The 24,844-nt window shown below is 37.2% G+C and overlaps 1 protein-coding gene across 1 annotated transcript in view; it reads right to left on the bottom strand.

The window, feature by feature from the left end:
• The window catches only part of LOC136250635 (E3 ubiquitin-protein ligase rnf213-alpha-like), a 486,640-nt gene that overhangs the window by 135,285 nt on the left and 326,511 nt on the right, over positions 1-24,844 (bottom strand). Inside the window, exons 56-66 of the mRNA XM_066042860.1 lie at positions 24,672-24,838; positions 23,671-23,899; positions 23,390-23,614; positions 21,873-22,003; positions 21,685-21,819; positions 19,111-19,363; positions 11,390-11,463; positions 11,173-11,311; positions 5,131-5,238; positions 4,993-5,078; positions 4,759-4,938 (exon numbers count right to left, since the gene is read on the bottom strand). Coding sequence (XP_065898932.1) covers positions 4,759-4,938; positions 4,993-5,078; positions 5,131-5,238; positions 11,173-11,311; positions 11,390-11,463; positions 19,111-19,363; positions 21,685-21,819; positions 21,873-22,003; positions 23,390-23,614; positions 23,671-23,899; positions 24,672-24,838 — 1,727 coding nt within the window. The remainder of the gene's footprint in view (positions 1-4,758; positions 4,939-4,992; positions 5,079-5,130; positions 5,239-11,172; positions 11,312-11,389; positions 11,464-19,110; positions 19,364-21,684; positions 21,820-21,872; positions 22,004-23,389; positions 23,615-23,670; positions 23,900-24,671; positions 24,839-24,844) is intronic.

The following is a 24,844-nucleotide window of genomic DNA, read 5'->3' as shown; positions in this document are numbered from 1 at the left end:
TAACTTCTTCTAGCTGATCTCTCTACAGGGTGATTTGTTTGTAGCTGAATTCTGTACAGGTGATTTGTTTGCAGCTGAGCTCTTTACAGAATGGTTTCTTTGTAGCTGAACTCTCTACAAGGTAACTTCTTCTAGCTGATCTTTCTACAGGGCGATTTGTTTGTAGCTGAGTCTTCTACAGGGTGATTTGTTTGCAGCTGAACTCTCTACAAGGTGACTTCTTCTAGCTGATCTCTCTACAGGGTGGTCTGTTCGTAGAGCTGAACTATCTACATGATGGTTTCTTTGTAGCTGAACTCTCTACAAGGTAGCTTCTTCTACCTGATCTCGCTACAGAGTGACTTGTTTGTAGCTGAACTATCTGCAGGGTGGTTTTTAGTAGCTGAACTCTCTACAAAGTGACTTCTTCTAGCTGGCCTCTCTACAGGATGACTTGTTTCTAGCTGAACTCTACAGGGTGATTTGTTTGTAGCTGAACTCTCTACAAGGTAACTTCTTCTAGCTGATCTCTCTACAGGATCACTTGTTTACAGCTTATCTCTCTACAGGGTGAATTGTTTCTAGCTGAACTCTCTACAGGATGATTTGTTTGCAGCTGAACTCTCTACATGGTGGTTTCTTTGTAACTGAACTCTCTACAAGGTGACTTCTTCTAGCTGATCTCTCTACAGGGTGATTTGTTTGTAGCTGAACTCTTTACAGGGTGATTTGTTTGCAGCTGAACTCTCTACAGGGTGATTTGTTTGTAGCTGAACTCTCTACAAGGTAACTTCTTCTAGCTGATGTTTCTACAGGGTCACTAGTTTGTAGCTGAACTCTCTACATGGTGGTTTCTTTGTAACTGAACTCTCTACAAGGTGACTTCTTCTAGTTGATCTTTCTACATGGTGATTTGTTTGTAGCTGAACTCTCTACAAGGAAACTTCTTCTAGCTGATCTCTCTACAGGGTGATTTGTTTGTAGCTGAACTCTCTACAGGTGATTTGTTTGCAGCTGAACTCTCTACAGCTGATTTGTTTGTAGCTGAACTCTCTACAGGTGATTTTTTTTGCAGCTGAACTCTCTACATGATGGTTTCTTCGTAGCTGAATTCTCTACAAGGTAACTTCTTCTAGCAGATCTCTCTACAGGGCGATTTGTTTATAGCTGAACTCTCTACATGATGGTTTGTTTGTAGCTGAACTCTCTACAAGGTAACTTCTTCTAGCTGATCTCTCTACAGGGCGATTTGTTTGTAGCTGAACTCTCTACATGGTGGTTTCTTTGTAGCTGAACTCTCTACAAGGTAACTTCTTCTAGCTGAACTATCTCTTTCCGTAGTTGAACTCCCTACAAGGTAACTTCTTCTAGCTGAACTCTCTACAGGATGAATTGTTTGTAGCTGAACTCTCTACAGGGTGATTTGTTTGTAGCTGATCTTTATACAGCTTACTTGTTTCTAGCTGATCTCTTGAATTCTCTTCAGGGTGACTGCTCTATTAGGATGACTGCTCTATTAGAGTATCTCGATCTCGCACTTGCTACACCAAGTTGGATTTCGTGGTATAACTCCGTGACTTTAAGTCTGATTCTTCTACACCATTGAAGAGCCTTTCTAAGATGATTACTCCATCTGTACAGCGATTTTCAAAGAATTACCCTAAGCGGTTTATCTGGTAGGAGTGGCAAGTAGTCGTTTTTTTATTAGCTAATCTCGATTGCATAATTGCTATATACTGTTGGTTTTTTCGTTGTATCTTCCTGGTTTTTAGCTCGATTTCTTTCAAACCACACAAAGTTTGAGGTTCAATAGTTAACCTATTCACCACCGATTCTCAGCTTCTTCCCGTAAGTGGTTTACCCTGTAGGCATGACAACATATTGGTGTTACTTTTCGTGAATAATTGCTAATAACTCTTTGCCTGTTTATCGTACTCCAGCCAAAGTTGGTACCGAGATGTGCCTTTATACCCCCCTTTCGGTGTGCCAAATTCAAGGCAATCGGATATGGCATTCGCGTTTTATAGCAGTTTTTGTGTGCAAAAAGAGGAAGAAAAACAAGAAACAAAAAACGAAGAAACTAAGCCAATTTTTTAGGTCGCATATCGCGGGAATGCTTGAAGCGATTTCGCTCAAATTTGGTACGTGGAGTACTGACGTTGGCGGGCATGTCCACAGCAAAAATTGTCTTGTTTCATCAAGGCAGCACAGAGCTACAGAGGTGCAAAAATTGCGTTTTCATTCTTCCTGTCAATATACTCACAGGTGTTGCGTGCCGGCTTCTTGGGCCGCACGACACACTACCGTGTGTCTTGATGTGTAAGGCTTTGACTACACTTCTTTCAATAGAATGTGTTGTCTTCCATATATGTACTGGAGTTTAACTACCATTCCCGGGGTTTAACTACCATTCCCGGGATTTAACTACCATATACTCCCAGTGTTTTACTTTGATGTAGGACTTCAGTGGGATAGAAATATGAAAATACTGTTACCACACAAGCTGTTTAAAGTAATTAATTACAAATTTACTGCCACTATCTGCAGGTGCACTGATAGGACATTTTAACAGAATTCTGATCATAGAAAATTATGTTTACATCCATGTGAATATGAACTTTTCTAATTGATAAGTGTTTTCTGAAATACACATTACTGTACTACTATTAAATAGGTTTACATGACATAAACAAAGGAGCAAATAAATGGTTTAATGGGGAGCATTAACTAGAAATTTTAGAGCATTAATTAGAGGTTTGGGCTTTCTTTCCCAAAATAAATGCCCCAAAAAACCAGCCTAACTTTTCCTTCATGCCAGTTTGGTGGAAATATTGGTTAGGCATAATCGAGCCCAAAAATGCCTGTAGAGTAACTCCAAACCCTTCCTATGAAATTCAACTGAATTTCTACTAACTCACTACCTGCCTGACTGACTAAGTACTGATGCCTTCAGCTAAGCATAACTTTACTATTTAGGCTTGCGTTGTTTTACATTGCTTAGTACTTTTTCACTAACAACAGCAGCTGCATTGCATGCACCATGGACATACATTGTGTCCTGTTTCTTTCTCTCATGATAACACGTCATGGCTTCAGTGCATAGTGCAACTGAATTGATTGCAGAGGTGCTTCTAGTACTATTCTGTATTTGTAATGCTATTTAGCTATTTCATAGTCAGGGTGCATGTTCAGTCATAATTTTCGTAGGCACTTTATGTTTCAGTAATTGACAGTTCAGTAATGCAATTAATTTTTATAATGTGTCTGGTGCTAGTGTTACACCGATAATCGGTTGAATTATCGGTAACAACCGATATTAGCTAATTTTACAAGTATCGGTATCGGCTACGAAGCAGAAATAATTTGCCGATTAACCGAAACCCACAATCAATTGTTAGATCAATGGCAATGAACAGGTGAAAGTAAAGAAGGTGGTGAATGTAGCAGTAAGTGGTTTGCTGTAACTGTTTTGGCTTGTCTGTTTGCACAAGTATGGTTGCAAGGCTATAATAGGCTGAGTATATTTATCGGCTGCCCACGCAATTAGTTGATCACTCTTCACATAGGGTCTGTAGTCCCACTAAAAACACTGTTTGATAAGCTGGCTTAGCTGTTTTATAACTACTTGGCTTCCTTTTCCATGAAAGGAGATAGTAGCAAAACTGTATAAAACATTGTAAAAGTCGGCCGCCTACGCAATTAATTACATTGATTGATTACATTAGCATTACAAATGCAGTTTATACACATAAACTTTAGGTGATTTTCCGCTCCCCCACCTCTGTTCTGAAGAATTGAAGAATATCGGTAAATATCGGCATATTGGTTACAGGAATAGGCAAATAATTGGTATAGGCAAATGTAAAAAAATGCATATCGGTGCAACACTACTATCTGGTGCCATTCTTTTTTTTGATGCAGTGCACCGATGCACCGGTCAAAAATTATGTTAAAAGAAAGTCAACAAGCAGGTACCAGTAAAAATTAGAAACTTTAATTTAGAAATAAAAAGCAATGCAACAAGGGAGGTCTTCTATACCTGCAACTATACTAGTGGACATTTAAATCATGGTTATACTATTGATAGGCTGCATATGACTGAAGTAGGAATTAAATGTCCACTACTATAGCTGTAGGTATAAAAGACCTCCCTTGTTTCTTTGCTTTTTATATCTATGATCTAAAATGTAAATATTTAGTTTTTGCTTACACTTGTACTAATAAAAGACAAAAGAGAATCAATTTTTGTTTGTAATATAGAGGAACCTCTTTCTGTAATGGATACTGGAACTTTTGGCCTGTTTTTGCTGCAATATAGAATTTTTTTGTTTTAACCAGCAAAAATGTATGAAGCCAAACCAGTTGGAACTAAATATGTGCACTTATTAGGAATTTTTTTCTATTGTGTTCTTATATTGTAATTCAGAGAGTTTGTTAGAAGAGGTCCCACTGTAGACAAATTTATCAACAAAAACTTGTCTTAAACTAGCTGAGTTTTATTGTAAATTTTGGTACACTACTGAAGTGCAAACAGTATAGAAATGTAATAAAAGATCTAGGATTTCAAAGAATGTTAAAACATTACCCCGTACACAACTGTGGACATTTCTCAAATTTAGCAGTAACTTGCATCTTGGATAATAAAAATACTTTAATTAGTGATGATGTACTGTATCACAAAAGAGATGATTGCATGGTATGTACATACTACCTACATGGCATTCTTGAATTGAAGTAGCTAGACAGTAATGCTGTCGTCAATACAAAATACATACTAACCTTTCTTTAATTTCAGTCAAGGTAGCAAAATCTTCAGTCCATTTTATCAGTTTTTCCATAATACGCTTTTGTGCATCAGTAAGAATTGTTGAAGTAACCACATAATGCTTTTCAAGTCTGTTGATCAGCGGAGTTGGGAAATCTCTGTATACTGTTTCCTTCTCAGCTATAAGGATCATTCTGTTGCAATGGTACATAAGTAAGTCAGCATGCATGTAACACATCAAGACATACTTGAACTTATCATCTACTCTGCATTTGATACGATGACTTTGCAAACCCAGATCAACATACCTGTTTTCACGTAGCTTGGTGTAATACTGTAACAGATTATTGTAGTAAATTATACTAGAGATATCACACATTGATTACCTGATTTAAGACATCGTATAAACTTTCATACAGATTTTCTAAATTCAGCAGAATTGCAGTTCTGCCAGTTTCCATACATATCTTGATCTGATTAATGTTTCTGCACACCTAACACAATAAGCAGTGTCCATCACATGTATATTATGTATATACGTGCATGTGTGTACATATACGTATGTGATGTTCTCTTATGTAATGTTGTACACAACTGGAGTGTAGCCAGCATTTTTCAAAGGATTTCCAATAGCAATACTGAGTTACAAATGCAGGGGTCTGCGGGTGAAGCCCCCAGCAGAAATTTTGACTATTTTAATGGTTCAAATCTCAACAGATAGCTATTATTTCATGTATGAATTAGTACATTAACATGATAGCATATTGTATATCCTCTGGCAAATAGCTACATTATGGGGGTAGATACAAATATTTGCAGACATGAAAAATGGAGTAACTTAGCTACATTTATTAATAGTCAAAATATTAATTTAACAAAGGATTAAGTGTGCATCTTGTACACCCATGTGATAAGTGCAGAAGGTCTATCTATCCTCATGACTAAATATATATACAAGGTCACACTCAGTTTTCCATCACCCTATAGTAAATGCTACAATGTCTGGTCTATAAAATTCTTGGAAATGAAAAACCTTGAAATTTAATACCCCATACAGCCAAAATCATATTCCAATACTGACAAGAATAGCTCAATATTGAAACTACTAAGACTGCCTATAATTTAGTGCTGAAACGATTATTCGGTTGTTTGACTATGCAGTCAGCATGACTCTATTCGATTTGTTAAAACAGCATTCGAATAAGTGTTAGCACTTTGTGCAATGTATTCAGATGGAAAAGCCAGCCTCGAAACTTTAGATTGCGAATGAAGTGATGTATCTATGCTGTAAAAATTCCATTTAGAAAAGATAGAAATAGCTCTTAGGCTTTACCCTGCTCCCTAACAAAAGGTTTCAGTACTTATTAAATAGTAGTATAAGCTTAAAGAATAATCAAATATTTGGTCGTTTTGTTCACAACTATTCGAATAGTAAAAATTGTTATTCATTTCAGCACTACTATAGTTGGTTTGTGTTCACCTGAGCCCCATCAAAGTGCTCTTTTGATAAATGGTTCTGGCTTTTAAAGGATTTCACAGCACTACCAAATATTTGGGTGGCTGGTCCATGTAACAAGGGTTATTAACAAGAAAGGTGAACGTGAACTGACTATAGACTGAGACCATGAATCTATCAAATGATCCCAATACTGTTATCTGTAGTTTGCTTTTCAAATACTGCTACAAATCAAATACTGCTACAAAGACAGAGTAAATACTGGCAGTAGACATGGTTTTGCTGTGCCATATCATTTCCAATGATAAACTCCTCTTCTTATACAAATGGGTATTTAAAAGAATCCTCTAATAAAGTATATGTGACTGCTCTATTAGAGTATCTACTATTAGTGTATCTAAATCTCCTAGAAATAATATCCTTTCCTGAGAGATGAATGTAAGTTCGAGTTCATGTTATTATAAAAATATTGTTGTGCTGCACTGCATATTGTTACTCACTACTGCTGCTACAAAATGATTGTTTGGTTCTTGTTGAAACCTATATTTCAAGGGAGGGGGTCCCTGAATTTCTTGGAAACCCCTACACCCCTATTCAGTACCATCTAACTATCCTCCAAACATAAACAGTAAGAATTTATAATAGTTTAAGGGATGAAAATTTCCATCCCCACATACATCAGAGGAAACTGGATGTTGTGGCTTGCCACCAGTTATTAATAACCACATAAACACTTGTATACTTAAAGCAGATTGGAATCTTGGGTTAACCTTCACACCATTTATGATTATTAGGTCGCTGCATAGTAGACATTATATAATATAGTTTAGTTTATCAAGTAATCTAATAATGCTATAATGAAATGATAAATATTTCATATTGATGTGCATTTTCAACTACTTGATGGGTAGAGTATATCAAGACACACGATAGTGTGTCGTGCGGCCCAGAAGCTGGAGCACCACACTGTGGGTATACTGACAGGAAGAATGAAAATGTGATTTTTACACCTTTGTATCTCGGTGATCCCTTCTCTGATTGGAACCACATTTGCTGCAGAGTTGCCTGCCAGTTAGGGGAGTTCACATTCCAAATTTGAAGGAAATCGCAACAGCCATTTCCAACATACGAACAGCCAAATTTTCCATCTTTTTTCTTCATTTTTTTTCTTCTCCGTCTTTTCACATTAATTGCTATAAAACACAACACGTATCCGATCGCCTTGAAATTTGGCACACATAAAGGGAGTCAAAAGGAGAATCTTAGTATCAAATTTGGTGCAAATCCGATGAATGGTTCAGGATTTATGACCAATTATTCACATAAAAAAAGATTGATTTGTTGTCAAGCCTACAGGGTAAACCACTTCATAGAATGAGTTGAAGCGGTTTGGTGGTTTGAAAGTAACCGAAATAAAGATCATGGAGATATGACTCGAAACCGAAGGTGTGTAACAATTGTGCGATCGAAATTCGTGAATAAAAATATCAATAATTTTCATGCCTACCAGGCAAACCGCTTAGAGCAATGAGCTGAAAATCGGTATGTAGCTGGAATAATCACCGTAGAAGGTCCTTGCAGTAGTACAGAAGAATCGGGTTACAAACCACTGAGTTATGATTCGAAAGCCAACTACGTGTAGCAAATGCGAGATCGAGATACTCTAATAGAACAGCATCCTAATAGAGCATTCAGCTACGTTTATAACTTACTCCATTATAGAATTATATTACATTGCAAGTTATTCTGTAGGGAGTTCAGCTACAAACAGTTAATCGTATAGACAATTCAGCTACAAGCAAGTCACCCTGTAGAGAGTTCAGCTACAAATATATCACTGTAGAGATTCAGAACATTACAAGTCACATTGAAGAAAGTTCAGCTATAAACAAGTCACCCTGTAGAGAGTTCAGCTATAAACAAGTCACCCTGTAGAGAGTTCAGCTACAAACAAGTCACTCTGTTGAGAATTCAGCTACAAACAAGTCACTGTGTAGAGAGTTCAGCTACAAAGAAACTACCCAGTAGAGAGTTCATCTATATAAACAAGTTACCCTATAGAGATCACCTACAAGTAAGTCACTCTGTAGAGAGTTCAGCTACAAACAAGTCACTCTGTAGAGAATTATGATACAAACAAGTCACCGTGTAGAGAGTTCAGCAACCAAAAAACCACCCTGTAAAGAGTTCAGCTATACAAACTAGTTATAATTATCTTTTTAGAGATATCAGCTAGAAACAAGAGAGAGCTCAGCTACAAACAGATCACACTGTAGAGAGTTCAGCTAGAACAAGTCACCCTGTAGAGAGATCAGCTAGAAACAAGTCATCCTGTACAGAAATCAGCTAGAAGACATCACCTTGTAGAGAATTCAGCTACAAGCAAATCACCCTGTAGAGAGTTCAGCTAGAAACAATTCACCCTGCGGAGAGATCAGCTAGAAACAAGTCACCCTGTAGAGAGATCAGCTAAAAGAAGATACCTTGTAGAGAGTTTTGTTACAAAGAAACCACCCTGTAGAGAGTTCAGCTGCAAACAATTCACCCTGTAGAGAGTTCAGCTACAAACAAGATACCCTATAGAGAGATCAGCTAGAAACAAGTCACCCTGTAGAGAGTCCAGCTACAAAAAAATTACCATGTAACAGATCACCCTGTAGAGAGTTCAGCTACAAACAAATCATCCTGTAGAGATTTTGACCACAAACAGATCATCTTGTAGAGAGTTCAGCTACAAAAAAATCATCCTGTAGAGTTCAGCTACAAACAAATCACCCTGTAGAGAGTTCAACTACAAACAGATAACCCTATAGAGAGTTCAGCTAGAAACAAGTCACCCTGTAGAGAGAATCCTGTAGAGAGTTCAGCTACACACAAATCACCCTGTAGAGAGTTCAGCTACATTTCAAGTCACCCGGTAGAGAGATCAGCTGCAAACAAATTATCCTGTGGGAAATAATTGGCATGTAATAAATATCAAACAGTACAGTAGTACTGTTTAAGTAGGGATTGCCCGAAATGACGTGAACTGCCAAAAATTCCGCCTTTTAAAAACCAGCTTACAAACATCTTATGCGACGAAAATCACCTTTACGGAATAATATTAGCATCAAATGTAGCATTAAAAACAAGAAAATGCTTACAGGCGGCCGGATATAGAATTTTAAATTAATCATCACAACTCAAAATTTCGTCTGCCTCACTCACTCACACACTCACTCACTCACTGACCACGGTCGCAAGCCTAGAGGCCAAACAAAGCAATGCTCGGCCACAATTTTACGCCACAATAACAAACTCACCAGTGGGATGTGTCTTTTGGGGTTCCGACAAGTGTGTGCCCTCTGCGCCTTGTCTTTTCTTTTATCTTCAATCAGGCTGCTTGTCTTCTTCTTCATCCAATGAAACCATATCGAGGCATTAATTTTTCGTATCAACACTTTCTTTAAGCAGCATAATAGACGCCACAAAATTATTTAAGGTGTTTAGACTATACTATGCTACTGTACGGAAGTACCAGTACTAGATAGCTCGGGATAGCTACCTGTATCTTTACGATAGGTCTCAAGATCCTGCCCATTCTTTATTCTACGCATTATCGATCTATCGATCGAGACCACAATGATCACACCCCTTTTACGCTATAACGGACATCTCTCTTTTAATAGTGACCACACACCTTCAAGTTGGTAGGCTGACTCGAGATACTCTAATAATCGATCGAAACCATGATGACCACACCTTTTTTTTTGGGCAAGCACACATTTTGCAAGCTGACTCGAGATACTCTAATACAACAGTCACCCTAATAGAACACTCACTTGTTATAGCTAGCTGTATGCTTTAACAAAAAACTAAACAAACTAGTATATTACAAATTATAAATTTAAAAATGAAGTAGGGATTCAAACGATAAAAAGTAGTGAAACAAGAGATGAACGATGGTAGCTATTACAGTATAGCTCAGTGGGAAATATCTACTTTGGCATTGAACATAGAATAATTGTTATATCATGTCAAAGTGGGGATTTCCCACCAAGCTATGCTGTAATAGCTACCATCGTTCATCTGTTGTTTCACTACTTTTTATCACTTGAATCTCTACTTCATTTTTAAATTTATATTTTTTAATAAACTAGTATTTATATAATTTGTATAATTACTGATAACATCAAAAATAGTTAAAGTATTTAATATCTGCTTTACTTCTTCCTGTGGTAAAGAAAAAAGATAGGTTAAAAAATGAGGTATACATACAAAAAGAAGTAATATCTAATTCAAAACAGCCAAGCTGTAAAAAAAGAGTGCAGCCCCCAAAAAGGCTATGGTGAAAAAAGATGTGAAATCCAAGGTGGCGGCCAAGAAATGGTTGTGATGGTAGGTTAATGGTAAAAAATTTAATAATGACAATTCAGGTGAATTTGGTGCCAAGACCAAGTGGCACCAAATTCACCTGAATTGTCGTTATTAGTATATCTAATCCAAAACAGCCAAGCTGTAAAAAAAGAGTGTGGCCCCCAAAAAGGCTACGGTGACAAAAGACGTGAAATCCAAGGTGGCGGCCAAAAAATGGCTGTGATGGTAGGTTAATGATAAAAATTTTATGCTCTGGTGAAGATCTAGCCTCAACTTTTGGAGTTACAGCCGAAAATCATTAAAGTAAAGAAAGATCAAATGCATACTATTTCTCTGACATGACATAAACAAATGCCCATAACTTACACTCCCGATGGTCTACTGCTACAAACTAAAGATTTTGAACTACTTTTGAGTAGGCAAATAAGATGATGTCATCATTAGACCTTTCCTTTACAAAGAACAAAGCTTTTATATTTTTACAGAATTTTCTAACAATACACAATTATGTTACCCATCGCTATCAATGCTTTGTATTGTAAAATTAGTCTTGCATGATTATGGCAGATCTGGACACACACATATATACTTATAAACTGCTTCAACAGCAATTAACCTGTGTGTATTCCATGTCTTTGGGAAAGCTGCTACCAAATAGTACGTATGGTGGTTGCCCTTTATCTTGAAGTAAGTGCTGCTGTAAAACTCTTAAGGCTGCAAAATTTTCAGTCATGAAAAGCAAATAGCGACTCTCCCTGTAACAAAATTATCTGGATAACACATGTAAAAACACAAATGATTGACTAGTAAAGTATATGTAGTTTTATCCTTACCCATGCCAGGTTGTATCTCTAGTACTCAAACTCGCCGTAATCAGTGCCAGCGGATCACAATCAGGATGTAACACCTAAAACAGTGCAAAAATTGAACAGTATTTAAACAAATAGTTTGCGCTCTTCTTATCTGCTAAACTATTATTGTGTTATTTAAATATGTTGCTGACTCAGCAAAAAACCTGCCTTGTTAGCACAACTTCCAAAGTCTTCTTTATTTTCTCAGCAATATCTCTAGTGTCCAAGGAATAGATCACCAAAGCTTCAGGGAGTAGTTTTGGAATCATGGTACTAGGCAGTTGGAAGAGCAAGGAGATTGATTTGTACAGCGACTGATTGTAACTACAGGAACTTATGTTTGTAGCCATTACTTCCTTAGTCTACAGCATTATGATTTGGCTTAAAATATTGACAAATCAACCAAGGTATAGTTGTAGCCCTGTTGTCACTTGCACATATACGTATGAAGATGGTTTTATGAAGAAATGCTCATGTCTACTGCATCATAAACAAACTTTCGCTTTATCAACCCCTGTAATATAAGAAAACTAGATAGATTCAAATGCAGTTGGCTGACTACAGCTGCGGATATCTGGAATAGCCTTCCAGCTGACATGATTTTGCAAGGGGAAGCTTCAGGCTGGCGCACTGTGTTAAAAAGACATTCAGCGTTTTGTGTGTAACTGACATTTTTATATCATGAACCACAGTAGTGGTTCATAAGAGATTGCCTATGTTTTTTGCTAAAATCCTAATAGAACACACACCTAAACACCACCTTAGGCTCTCGCAACCACAAAAGAAGCCTTAGAAGTTAATTTGGAACAAGTATAGATCCACTGGAAAATATGAAGGCAAAAGGAACCAACAAAAGTACTTTTTAAAATAACCTATTTTGTTCATCTTATTTTTTTTTCCACAGGACTAGAGCAAAATGTGTATAAAAACTACATAACTTTCCTTCCTATGTCTTTCTTTACGTCCATGACCTTTTTTTAAATGCATATTACAATGATAACATCCATTCTCAAGCAAATTTGCTTCTTGTAGGTTCACTTAGCCATCGATCTTTTGGCTTAGTCTCTGCAAGGGTAACCAACGTGTTAATACATAGTATGCAATCTATTCATGTTAACACGTTCATTTGGAAACCCTATATCATTACCTATATTAACCACAGTATATTAAGTTCATACCAGAGCAACAATGTTGCTGTGTACCACTGCACACTTGACTTACTGTGATCACATAGTTGCACAAGTGTGCACGCTATATGATAAACCAGAAGCCATACTATACTGGATATATCAAAGCTGTATATAGTACAAAATACATTCAATAGTAAGGAAACAATGCGTTGGTGTTTGCCAACTATAAAATTAGCTGACTACTTAACAGCTACTGTACATGATGACTAACTTGATATACATGTTTAGTACTGTGTAATATCAAGCACCACCAGCACCTCTTATTACCATGTTAGCTATTCATAAATGGATTTATAAAAAGTAAAAAAAAAACTACTGTAAAAATAATTTTAAAAGTTAAAACAAGGGAATAGAGATTGTTGAAAAAAGTAAAGAAACAAGGGTCAAACAAGCCAGCATGTTAAACACACAGAGATCTCTATTTGGTAGCTGACTAAACACTTCTCCATGTAACTCAAATGTTTGAAATGTGTACAGAGAATTTATATCTAATCCAAAACAGCCAAGCTGTAAAAAAAGAGTGCGGCCCTGAGAAAGGCTATGGTGAAAAAAGATGTGAAATCCAAGGTGGCGGCCAAGAAATGGCTGTGATGGTAGGTTAATGGTAAAAATTTTAATAACGACAATTCAGGTGAATTCTGTGCCAAGACCAAGGGGTCCCAAATTCACCTGAATTGTTGTTATTAAATTTTTTACCATTAACCTACCATCACAGCCATTTCTTGGCCGCCACCTTGGATTTCACATCTTTTTTCACCATAGCCTTTCTCAGGGCCGCACTCTTTTTTTACAGCTTGGCTGTTTTGGATTAGATTTCACTTCTTTTTGTATTTGTATACCCCAAAGCTGGCCTATGGCCGCCTTTAGGGCTTTATAGCCTGTCATTTTTTCTTTACTACAGGAAGAAGAAAAGATGAAGCAGGGTGATTTCTTTGTAGCTGACCTCTCTGCAAGGTGACCCTTCTAGCTGATCTCTCTACTGGATGACTTGTTTGTAGCTGAACTCTCTACAGGGTGGTTTGTTTGTAGCTGAATTCTCTACAGGGCGATTTGTTTGCAGCTAAACTGCTGAACTCTCTACAATGTAACTTCTACTAGCTGAACTCTCTACGGGTGGCTTGTTTCTAGCTGATCTCTCTACAGGGTGACTTGTTTCTAGCTGAACTCTCTACAGGGTGATTTGTTTGTAGCTGAACTCTCTACAAGGTAACTTCTTCTAGCTGATCTTTCTACAGGGTGATTTGTTTGTAGCTGAATTCTCTACAAGGTAACTTCTTCTAGCTGATCTTTCTACAAGGTGATTTGTTTGTAGCTGAATTCTCTACAGGGCAATTTGTTTGCAGCTGAACTCTGTACATGGTAGTTTCTTTGTAGCTGAACTCTCTACAATGTAACTTCTTCTAGCTGAACTCTATACAGGGTGACTTGTTTCTAGCTGATCTTTCTACAGGGTGACTTTTTTCTAGCTGAACTCTCTACAGGGTGATTTGTTTGTAGCTGAATTCTCTACAAGGTAACTTCTTCTAGCTGATCTTTCTACAAGGTGATTTGTTTGTAGCTGAATTCTCTACAGGGCAATTTGTTTGCAGCTGAACTCTGTACATGGTAGTTTCTTTGTAGCTGAACTCTCTACAATGTAACTTCTTCTAGCTGAACTCTATACAGGGTGACTTGTTTCTAGCTGATCTTTCTACAGGGTGACTTTTTTCTAGCTGAACTCTCTACAGGGTGATTTGTTTGTAGCTGAACTCTCTACAAGGTAACTTCTTCTAGCTGATCTTTCTACAAGGTGATTTGTCTGTAGCTGAATTCTCTACAGGGAAATTTGTTTGCTGCTGAACTCTCTACATGGTAGTTTCTTGTAGCTGAACTCTCTACAATGTAACTTCTTCTAGCTGAACTCTCTACAGGGTGACTTGTTTGTAGCTGAACCCTCTACAGGGTGATTTGTTTCTAGCTGAACTCTCTACAAGGTAACTTCTTCTAGCTGATCTTTCTACAGGGTGATTTGTTTGTAGTTGAATTCTCTACAGGGCGATTTGTTTGCTGCTGAACTCTCTACATGGTAGTTTCTTTGTAGCTGAACTCTCTACAATGTAACTTCTTCTAGCTGAACTCTCTACGGGTGACTTGTTTCTAGCTGATCTCTCTACAGGGTGACTTGTTTCTAGCTGAACTATCTACAGGGTGATTTGTTTGTAGCTGAACTCTCTACAATGTAACTTCTTCTAGCTGAACTCTCTACAGGATGACTTGTTTCTAGCTGATCTCTGTACAGGGTGACTTGTTCCTAGCTGAACTCTCTACAGGTGATTTGTTTGCAGCTGAACTCTCTTACATGGTGGTTTCTTTGTAGCTGAACTCTCTACAAAGTGACTTCTTCTAGCTGATCTATCTACAAGATGACTTGTTTCTAACTGAACTCTCTACAGTGTGATCTGTTCATAGCGGAACTTTTTACTGGGTGATTTGTTTGCAGCTAAACTCTTTGCATGATTGTTTCTTTGTAACTGAACTCTCTACAAGGTAACTTCTTCTAGCTGATGTCTCTACAAGATGACTTGTTTCTAACTGAACTCTCTACAGTGTGATCTGTTCATAGCGGAACTTTTTACTGGGTGGTTTGTTTGCAGCTAAACTCTCTACAAGGTAACTTCTTCTAGCTGTTCTTTCTACAGGGTGATTTGTTTGTAGCTGAATTCTCTACAGGGCAATTTGTTTGCAGCTGAACTCTGTACATGGTAGTTTCATTGTAGCTGAACTCTCTACAATGTAACTTCTTCTAGCTGAACTCTCTACAGGGTGACTTGTTTCTAGCTGATCTTTCTACAGGGTGACTTGTTTCTAGCTGAACTCTCTACAGGGTAACTTCTTCTAGCTGATCTTTCTACAAGGTGATTTGTCTGTAGCTGAATTCTCTACAGGGAAATTTGTTTGCTGCTGAACTCTCTACATGGTAGTTTCTTGTAGCTGAACTCTCTACAATGTAACTTCTTCTAGCTGAACTCTCTACAGGGTGACTTGTTTGTAGCTGAACCCTCTACAGGGTGATTTGTTTCTAGCTGAACTCTCTACAAGGTAACTTCTTCTAGCTGATCTTTCTACAGGGTGATTTGTTTGTAGCTGAATTCTCTACAGGGCGATTTGTTTGCTGCTGAACTCTTTACATGGTAGTTTCTTTGTAGCTGAACTCTCTACAATGTAACTTCTTCTAGCTGAACTCTCTAGAGGGTGACTTGTTTCTAGCTGATCTCTCTACAGGGTGACTTGTTTCTAGCTGAACTATCTACAGGGTGATTTGTTTGTAGCTGAACTCTCAACAATGTAACTTCTTCTAGCTGAACTCTCTACAGGGTGATTTGTTTGTAGCTGAACTCTCTACAAGGTAACTTCTTCTAGCTGATCTTTCTACAGGATGATGTGTTTGTCTCTACAGGGCAATTTGTTTGCAGCTGAACTCTCTACATGGTAGTTTCTTTGTAGCTGAACTCTCTACAACGTAATTTCTTCTGGCTGAACTCTCTACAGGGTGACTTGTTTCTAACTGAACTCTCTACAGGGTGATTTGTTTGTAGCTGAATTCTCTACAGGGCGATTTGTTTGCTGCTGAACTCTCTACATGGTAGTTTCTTTGTAGCTAAACTCTCTACAATGTAACTTCTTCTAGCTGAACTCTCTACGGGTGACTTGTTTCTAGCTGATCTCTCTACAGGGTGACTTGTTTCTAGCTGAACTATCTACAGGGTGATTTGTTTGTAGCTGAACTCTCTACAATGTAACTTCTTCTAGCTGAATACTCTACAGGATGACTTGTTTCTAACTGAACTCTCTACAGTGTGATCTGTTCATAGCGGAACTTTTTACTGGGTGATTTGTTTGCAGCTAAACTCTTTGCATGATTGTTTCTTTGTAACTGAACTCTCTACAATGTGACTTCTTCTAGCTGATCTCTCTACAGGATGACTTGTTTCTAACTGAACTCTCTATAGTGTGATCTGTTGATAGCGGAACTTTCTGAGTACTGGGTGATTTGTTTGCATCTAAACTCTTTGCATGATTGTTTCTTTGTAACTGAACTCTCTACAAGGTAACTTCTTCTAGCTGATCTCTCTACAGGGCAATTTGTTTGTAGCTGAATTCTCTACAGGGTGATTTATTTCAGCTGAACTCTCTACATGATGGTTTCTTTGTAGCTGAACTTTCTATTAGGTACCTTCTTCTAGCTGATCTGACTACAGGGTGACTTGTTTGTAGCTGAATTCCCTACAGAATAACTTGCAATGTAATATAACTGAGTAAATTATACATGCAGCTGAATGCTTTATTAGGGTGACTGTTCTATTAGAGTATCTCGATCTCGCATTTGCTGCACATAGTTGCCTTTCGAATCATAACTCAGTGATTTGTAATCCGATTCTTCTGTACTACTGCAAGAACTTTCCATGATGATTATTCCAGCTACATACTGATTTTCAGCTCATTGCTCTAAGCGGTGTGCCTGGTAGACATGAAAACTAATAGTTTTTTTTATTCATAAAAATCGATCGCGTAATTTTGACACAGGTTGGGTTTTGTGTCATATCTCCATGGTCTTTATTCCGATTCCTTTCAAACCACACAAAGGCACTCATACGATAGTTGCTCTATCTACATATCAATTTTCAACTGATTCCTCCAAGGGGTTTACCCTGTAGGCGTGACAGACCTTCGACCTTATTTTACGCAAATAATCGGTCATAACTTCGTGAATATTCATCGGATTCCTACCAAAGTTGGTACGGAGATCCGGCTTAATGAGCCCTTTAAGTGTGCAAAATTTCAGCCCGATCCGAGCACGCATTCGTGTTTTATGGCGGATTTTGCGAAGTGTGCGAAATGAAGAAGTAGAAGAAGAAAAAAACGAAGAAATTAAAACGAAATTTTGTTCGCTCGTATCTCGGAAATGGCTGGAGCGATTTTCTTCAAATTTGGTATGTAGACTCGCCTAACTGGGCGGCACGTCTCTATTAAATTTGGTTCCAATCGGATAAGGGATCACAGAGCTACATAGGTGTGAAAATTGCATTTTCTTTCTTCCTGTTAATATACTCACGGTGTGGCGCGCCGGCTTCTTGGGCCGCACGACACACTATCGTGAGTCTTGATATGTGACCAGATCTGCAAAAACCCAGCATAATCACACATTTTTGAATTGTTTATTATTAATAATTCATAATCTACTTACCTAAGTGGACCCAAATAAACATTTATACAGAAGCATATTCTCAGCACTTATGTGCCCCTGATTTATGGAGAAACTACTGTTTTTTCATTAGTTTCTAACATATCCATTGAGTTGAAATAGAGATCTCTGTGTGTTTAACATGCTGACTTGTTTGACTCTTGTTTCTTTACTTTTTTCAGCGATCTCTATTCCCATGTTTCAATTTTTAAAATTATTTTTACACTAGTGTATAAATATGGTGAGGTTTGTTACAGTTAAAAAAATGCACATACCATAGGGGCTACAGAAACGAAATAAGGTTTTTCAAACTCTCCATGAGCCTTATCCATTGTTGAGTTATGCTTGGCTGGAGGCATCAGTTAGTTAGTTGGTCAGTCAGTGTAAAATTCTGTTAAATAGAAATGTTTAAAATTCCAAAGAAGCTTTTTGGAAGGGTTTGGGGTTTGTCCGAAGACATTTCTGAGCTTTAACCAATGCTGCAAAGCTGTCATGAAGGGAAATTGAGGCTGGTTTAGGGTGATATATTTGGCTTGAAAAGCCCAACTCTTCATGGTCCCTAATATACAGTACTACTGTACTATATGATGGCTGAATTATGCTTGGCTGAAGGTATCAGTTAGTTAGGTACACAGTTAATTACAGTCAATAGAAAACTTAGGTCAGTCAAATAGAGACTCAGTGAAAGTGTTTTGGGTTGCTCTGACTGCATTTTGGGTGGTTATATTTCAAAGTCCTTGTTAAGGAAAGGTGAGACTTGATATTTTGGTGGAAAAACACAAACATTTAATGTCCATATTATACAGTAGTAGGGATCATTAAGTGGATATTAAGTGACAAAAATTCACTGAGTGGTGTAATAAGTACTGCACATGTCTCTTGCAATGCTTTAATGGACCTTTTTAAGCTAAATACATACACGTAAGACAAAAGATGAATTCTCATATTCATAGCAATGTAGTACAGTAGGATCTCCCTTATCCGAACACCTGTGTGCCAGTTCAATTATAAAAGTGTTCACATAAATGAATTTGTTCGGATAAATGAAGCCCATTCATTTATATAGAGTTCTGTTCAACTACTCTAATAGAACATACACCACTCTAATAGAACGTTCACCTAATGACGAAATACTCTAATAGAGCAGTCACTTATACTGTACGGATAATTGAGGGTTCAAATAATCAAGATTCGGATAATCGAGGTCCTACTGTATTCATAGCAATGTAGTATATACGTATATAGTACTAGGTACAGTGTATGCATTGCTAGATAAAATCTATACAAGTTACCTTGTTTTGTTTATCAGTTGAACTCGTGATGCCAACTTTTTTGCACTTATCAATAAAGATTCTTTTGAGACTATTTTCATCTAAAAATTCATCCAAGCCATCAAAGTTGCGTTTCACAGCATAAAGTAGCTGCTCTTGCGTTAGAGAAGAATATGTTGATTCAGTTTCTTTAACTACAACACCTCCTTTAACCACTTCAGTTTCTTCAATCTCCTTAGTTTTCTCAACCATCCAGTACAACATTTTAATCAGGCTACCAAAATATGTACAGTAAGCTTTAATTATAACATCTAACTGTATTAGTGATAGCTATTCTGATATGTATGACTGTAATAAGATCACTGTAACATACTCAATCTGTGTGTTCTACAATTGCATTACACAAATGTATACGTACCCATGCCTAAAACAGCAAAGCTGTGAAGAAAGGATACTACCTTTCAACAAACCAGGTTGTCAAGCCATTATTAAAACTGGTAAATTAGCATCCCTACAGCCATTCCTTGGCTGCTAGCTTTGACTCAAACCTCACTTTAAAGGCCACACTCTGCTTTTACGGCTAGGATATTATCATATAGATATCACTTCTTTCTATATTTATATATACTGAAAAAACCTTTGATACTTTTCTTATTTTACAGACAAAATGATGACATTAGAAGGGAGAAGGTATGGTTGGAGTTATATTGCATAATATAATTTCTACACTGTAACACTCTACTACTTTAGACTTGTAATTCAGCATACACAGGATGTTCTGGAGTTTTATTGGTAGCTCTATTAATCTATATTTGGAAGATATAATAGAAAAGACACAAAATTAATCCTTTATTAACCAAAAGCCAATGTATTGCCAAAATGTGCTTGATGGGTGCCTTTGAAAATGCAACCATAGCAACTCTGTCTTTGGCTGAGACCACTACCAATTTATTCAGCATGCATACATCACTGGCAGCATTAGCTGAATGACTAATGGTTTGAGTGTTTAGTGTATAGGCCCAGAGTTGAACCTTGGACAGTTTCTTTGATATTCTTACATCTTGGCAACTGTTCTACTATTGACAAAGTTTTTGGTTTTGTCTTGTAAATATGCAGCTGTTGTTCCAAAATTTTAACCCCCAAAGGCAGTGCTACAATTAATGGATGTAACACTTTCACACCCCAGATTAAAGAACTTCCCAGGCTACAGTTGCAATGCAGCCCAGTTGGTGGCTTACCCGGGCTATATCTGAATGTAGCCTGGGCTACAACTGGCCAGCCGATTATATACATGTTAAGGCCAAATTGATTGTGGGGATTGGTAAATACTTATGTGAATAGTATGCAAGACTTGGATTTGGTCACGAAAGCCACTCAATTGGAAAGCCTAATGTAGGGCTTAAGGTGAGAACTAGTGCTATAATTTATTCACAAGTGTTTTCGTACATTTTTGAATATGGACCACACCCAAATTACTGATAATATGAAATACACATGAAATAACCACTCTACAATTTAGTAAGCTTACTCATTTAGGCTTTAGTAAACTCCATAATTATGCCATATATGATTCAATAAGGGACCATCCATAATTTTCAGTCTTTATGCAAGCATACAAAGAGTACTCTTTTTTCTAACCCCCTCCCTCCTTCACAAAGCATACTGTATAAATGTTGATACTATGTACAGTATATACACGATGATTATTCATCAGTTTATAAGCATACATGTGATTTAACCCCCTCCCCCCTAGCGTACTCTTTGTACTCTTGCGTAAAGGCTGAAAATAATGGATGACCCCTAACACTTATTAAAACATTAAACATACTTTACCGAAATTCTTCATGATATCTCTAGGATTTGTCCATTTATCATAGCCAAATGTAGCCAGTGCGTACCCATGATCAAAATTTTCAGGCATATAAATACAATATATCCAGTGGTTGCACTCATATTAGCTTGCATGATTGATCACCTGGTACCAGCTATTAGCCTGCTATGGATCAGAATGTTACATATATATGTACTAGCTGTAACACGGTTACGCAGGACATTCACGCTTTTGCCTGCTATGCATGCCCTCAGTGGCTGTCGGGCATACATATCGCATAACCTATGTTCAGACCAATTTTCAATTTATTTTCATAAGAGGTTTATCCTGTAGCTGTGACAAATAAATGCTTTTATTTCTTATGCAAACAATTATCCACACATAACTCTGTAAATATTTATTAGACTGCTTTTGGCCATAATTTCAACTTAACATGCCCTTTATGTACGACAGATTTCATGGCACAGATATGTGTTTATAGTAATTTTTGTAAAGCATGCAAAAAAAATAAAAAAATAGGCCTTGAACAAAAAGGCAGGAAACCTTGCTAGTGTAAATTTAAGAAATAGCTATAGTAATTGTCACAGTGCCCAAATTTGATATGTGGCCTGCTCTACCTGGTGAGCAGCTCCAATACAAAAATGGCCTAATTAGGAGAACGGACAAGATCTGCAAATATTGCATTCTCTTTCTTCCTGTTATTGTGCCCTCTTTCTTGGCCACACAACCTACTAGTGCGTTGATCTACACCACATTGATTGTACCTGTAAAAATCTCTTAGTCCAAAGAATTCTCGTGGTTGCTTTTCAGATATTTCCATATACGCTTGTGCAAGAGGTACAAAGAATGGCTCTAGTTTGTCCCTCACTGGATCCTTGTCTTCAGTGGAACAAATACCCCTAATAATAAAATGATATGAAAGCCAAATAAAGATGTCTTAAGTCTAGCTCACCGTGCACTTTGTTCTAATTCATTCTCATCAGGTATACCCCTAGTAATCATCACACCACGGTTCATTTTGGCAGGATCAAGTGCCCAGTTGGATATTCCAATGAAGGAAACTCTCTGTTCTCTTTCAATGTGCTATATGTATGTATAGCAAAAAGAATTGAAAATTCATTGTGAAATATAAAAGGTTAATTAAGCACATAACTGCAAAAGGTAGCAGATATTTTATGTAAGAATACACTGTTTTTTATTACACAGAATAACTGATATGTCCAGGGGACCAGCCCACAGGAAGTTACAAAAATCAATAGTTATACAACAAAAACCTTCAAGGCTGAGTGATCATTAATAGAGTTATAGAACATTTTTACTCTTGAAATCATGTGTTGATGTGATAAGGTGGGCCACTGAAGGTCTTCAAGTATAGATGTAACACTACTATTCCAATCGTAGTTGGATGTTACCCATCGAGCACCTTGTCTTTGTACCATTTCTATAGAATTAATAGAGTTCTGAACATATGGGTCCCATACTGATGATGCGTATTCTAGTTTAGCATTCTTGTGCCTTTTAGAACAATATTTTCTATGTGAAGAGTGAAGCACATACTTGAATCAAATGTGACACCCAGAAAAGGATGCTGAGAAACACACGTTAAAGGGAGATTGCCAATAGTGTAAACAAAGGAGGATGGTGATAATAGTCTACTACATGTAAGAATTGCACATTTACTGACATTCAAACCCATCTGCCACATTTCTGTCCATTTTACTATAAGATTAAAATCTGATTGAAGCTGTAAATGGTCCTGTTCACAAGTAATTGTCCGGTAGAGAATGCAGCCATCAGCAAACAATCATATCTTAGAAGAAACCTCTGTAGTGATGTCATTTATGTATGCTAGAAACATCAAAGGTCCAAGTACTGTGCCTTGGGAGACACCAGATAGAACTTTAACAAAGTTGGATTCATGACCATTGATAACTACACCTGTGTCAACCAAACATTTATCCACTGAAGTGCTTTCCCTTGAATTCTGTAATGATGAAGTTTGTAAAGTAGTCTTTGGTGTGGGATGGAATCAAAAGCCCTTTTAAAATCTATAAATATTACATCAACTTGAGAACCTTGGTCTAATGTCCTCTGAATATCTACAACAACAGAGATAAGTTGTGCTTCACATGAGTGGCTAGGATGGAAACCAAACTGTTGATTAATCAGAATATGATTATTTTCAAAATGTTTTGATATATGGTGATACAGTATGTGTTCGGTAACTTGTAACACACTGACGTTAAGGAAATGGGTCTATAGTTGCTTGGATTACTGCGATCCCTTTTAGTAAAAGTGGGAATTACATTTGCTGTTACCAGTCTCTTGGAATGTCACCAGAATTTAGGGATTGGGTATGTTTCTAGTGTAAAAGTCATGCATGCACTATCACAAATTTATTTCTAATGCAGTTACTAATTTACTTATATTCATAGGAGCTACACATTTCTATTTTCTAAGGGAAAATACCTGAACATTGGCATCAGCCCCACTAGTACCATCTTCCAGTAGTGGATGCAGTGCCTTTAATGGCAGACTTGGTGAATCCTCAGCAAGACCAACTTCATCAAGAACAACCACTGATACAAACTGTTTAACATCCTTGCTTTCTTGAAATTTCTTAGCACTGCTAAAGACTTCTAAAATACTTTCAGGTGTGGAGTGCTGACTGCACTGGTAGGAAAATAGCTTTACCTGAATAAAGAAACTCCATAGATTAGCAAAGACTAAAAATAATTTATAATACAAACCTGCTTAAGCTGACGGCACAATGAAACAGTTGATGAGGCTCCCTGCATTGAATTCTCAATAATCGACTTGGCCAGTGATTTTGAGCTTCCTGGTTTTCCAATAACAAACAATGGAATTTTCAATTCAATACAAACTAGCATCATGAAGACATTCTCTTTCAGAGCAGCATTGTGTGCTATGTTCTTGGGTATGACTGGCTTCATTTGTGATAAAATCATACCCTGAAAGCTGTAGAGATATAGAGCACTTTAAAATACATTTTTGTTGGCAGAAAATATCAGTTATCAACAGTAATAGTGGCAGTTGAACAGTAACAGTGGCAGAGTGGTAAAGGGTTTGGGCATATAGGTACAGAGGTTCTTAGATTGAACACTGGACAATTGTTTTTCGATGCTTTTTGTGAAGGTTTTTTTAACTTCACAGTGACTGCTCTATTAGAGTAGCTTGTTCCACATTTTTTGCTTTCTGCTTTATATCTCCTTAGCTCATACTCGCAGTACTTTCAAATCACAAAAGGTCCATGCTACGATGGTCAGTTTATCTGCATACTGATTTTTAACTTGTTTATGCCAGTAGTTACCCTGCAAGCATGACAAAAAATCACACTTGTAAATCTTGAATATCAGCACCACTTATACCAATCTGCACAAATTTGAAAAGAATCCAATAAGGCTTGCATAAGTTATGGCAATTTTGCAAGTGCCGTGTAGGAAAATTAACGGAAGATAAAAGATACCTATCTTGGCTAAACCAATTTGGTTATGAAAGATTTCCCACCCCAAAGGGATATTTCACAGAAAAAAATTGGCTATTTCTTTTCAGCCATTACTGAGGTACAAATGCACATTTTCTTGGTTCCTGTAAAATACACACTTGTCTGTCACATGTCCAGCCAGATGCATTAGCTTTCCTCAGCTACACAACACACTATCTTGTGTCCTAATGTGACTGCGATGTATGTGTGTGCATGTTGTTAAATAAATACATTATAAACATAAACCTTGAAATTTGTCTTTGAAATTTTCCTTTGTCAATTAAATCCATTAAAGGTGCAAATTTATGAAATTTTGCACAAATGGTCATCTCAAATTCTTCTCGTTGCTGAATTCTTGCATGATAGCAAACAGCTAAGGTCATTACCATACTTCTCGTTTCACGATTCATTATCTGTAA

The sequence above is a fragment of the Dysidea avara genome, chromosome 3 (genome assembly GCF_963678975.1).
Source record: "Dysidea avara chromosome 3, odDysAvar1.4, whole genome shotgun sequence".
In the NCBI taxonomy this organism is placed as follows: domain Eukaryota; kingdom Metazoa; phylum Porifera; class Demospongiae; order Dictyoceratida; family Dysideidae; genus Dysidea; species Dysidea avara.
Note: the sequence above shows the minus strand (reverse complement) of the source record. Positions and strands in the feature narration are given on the sequence as shown.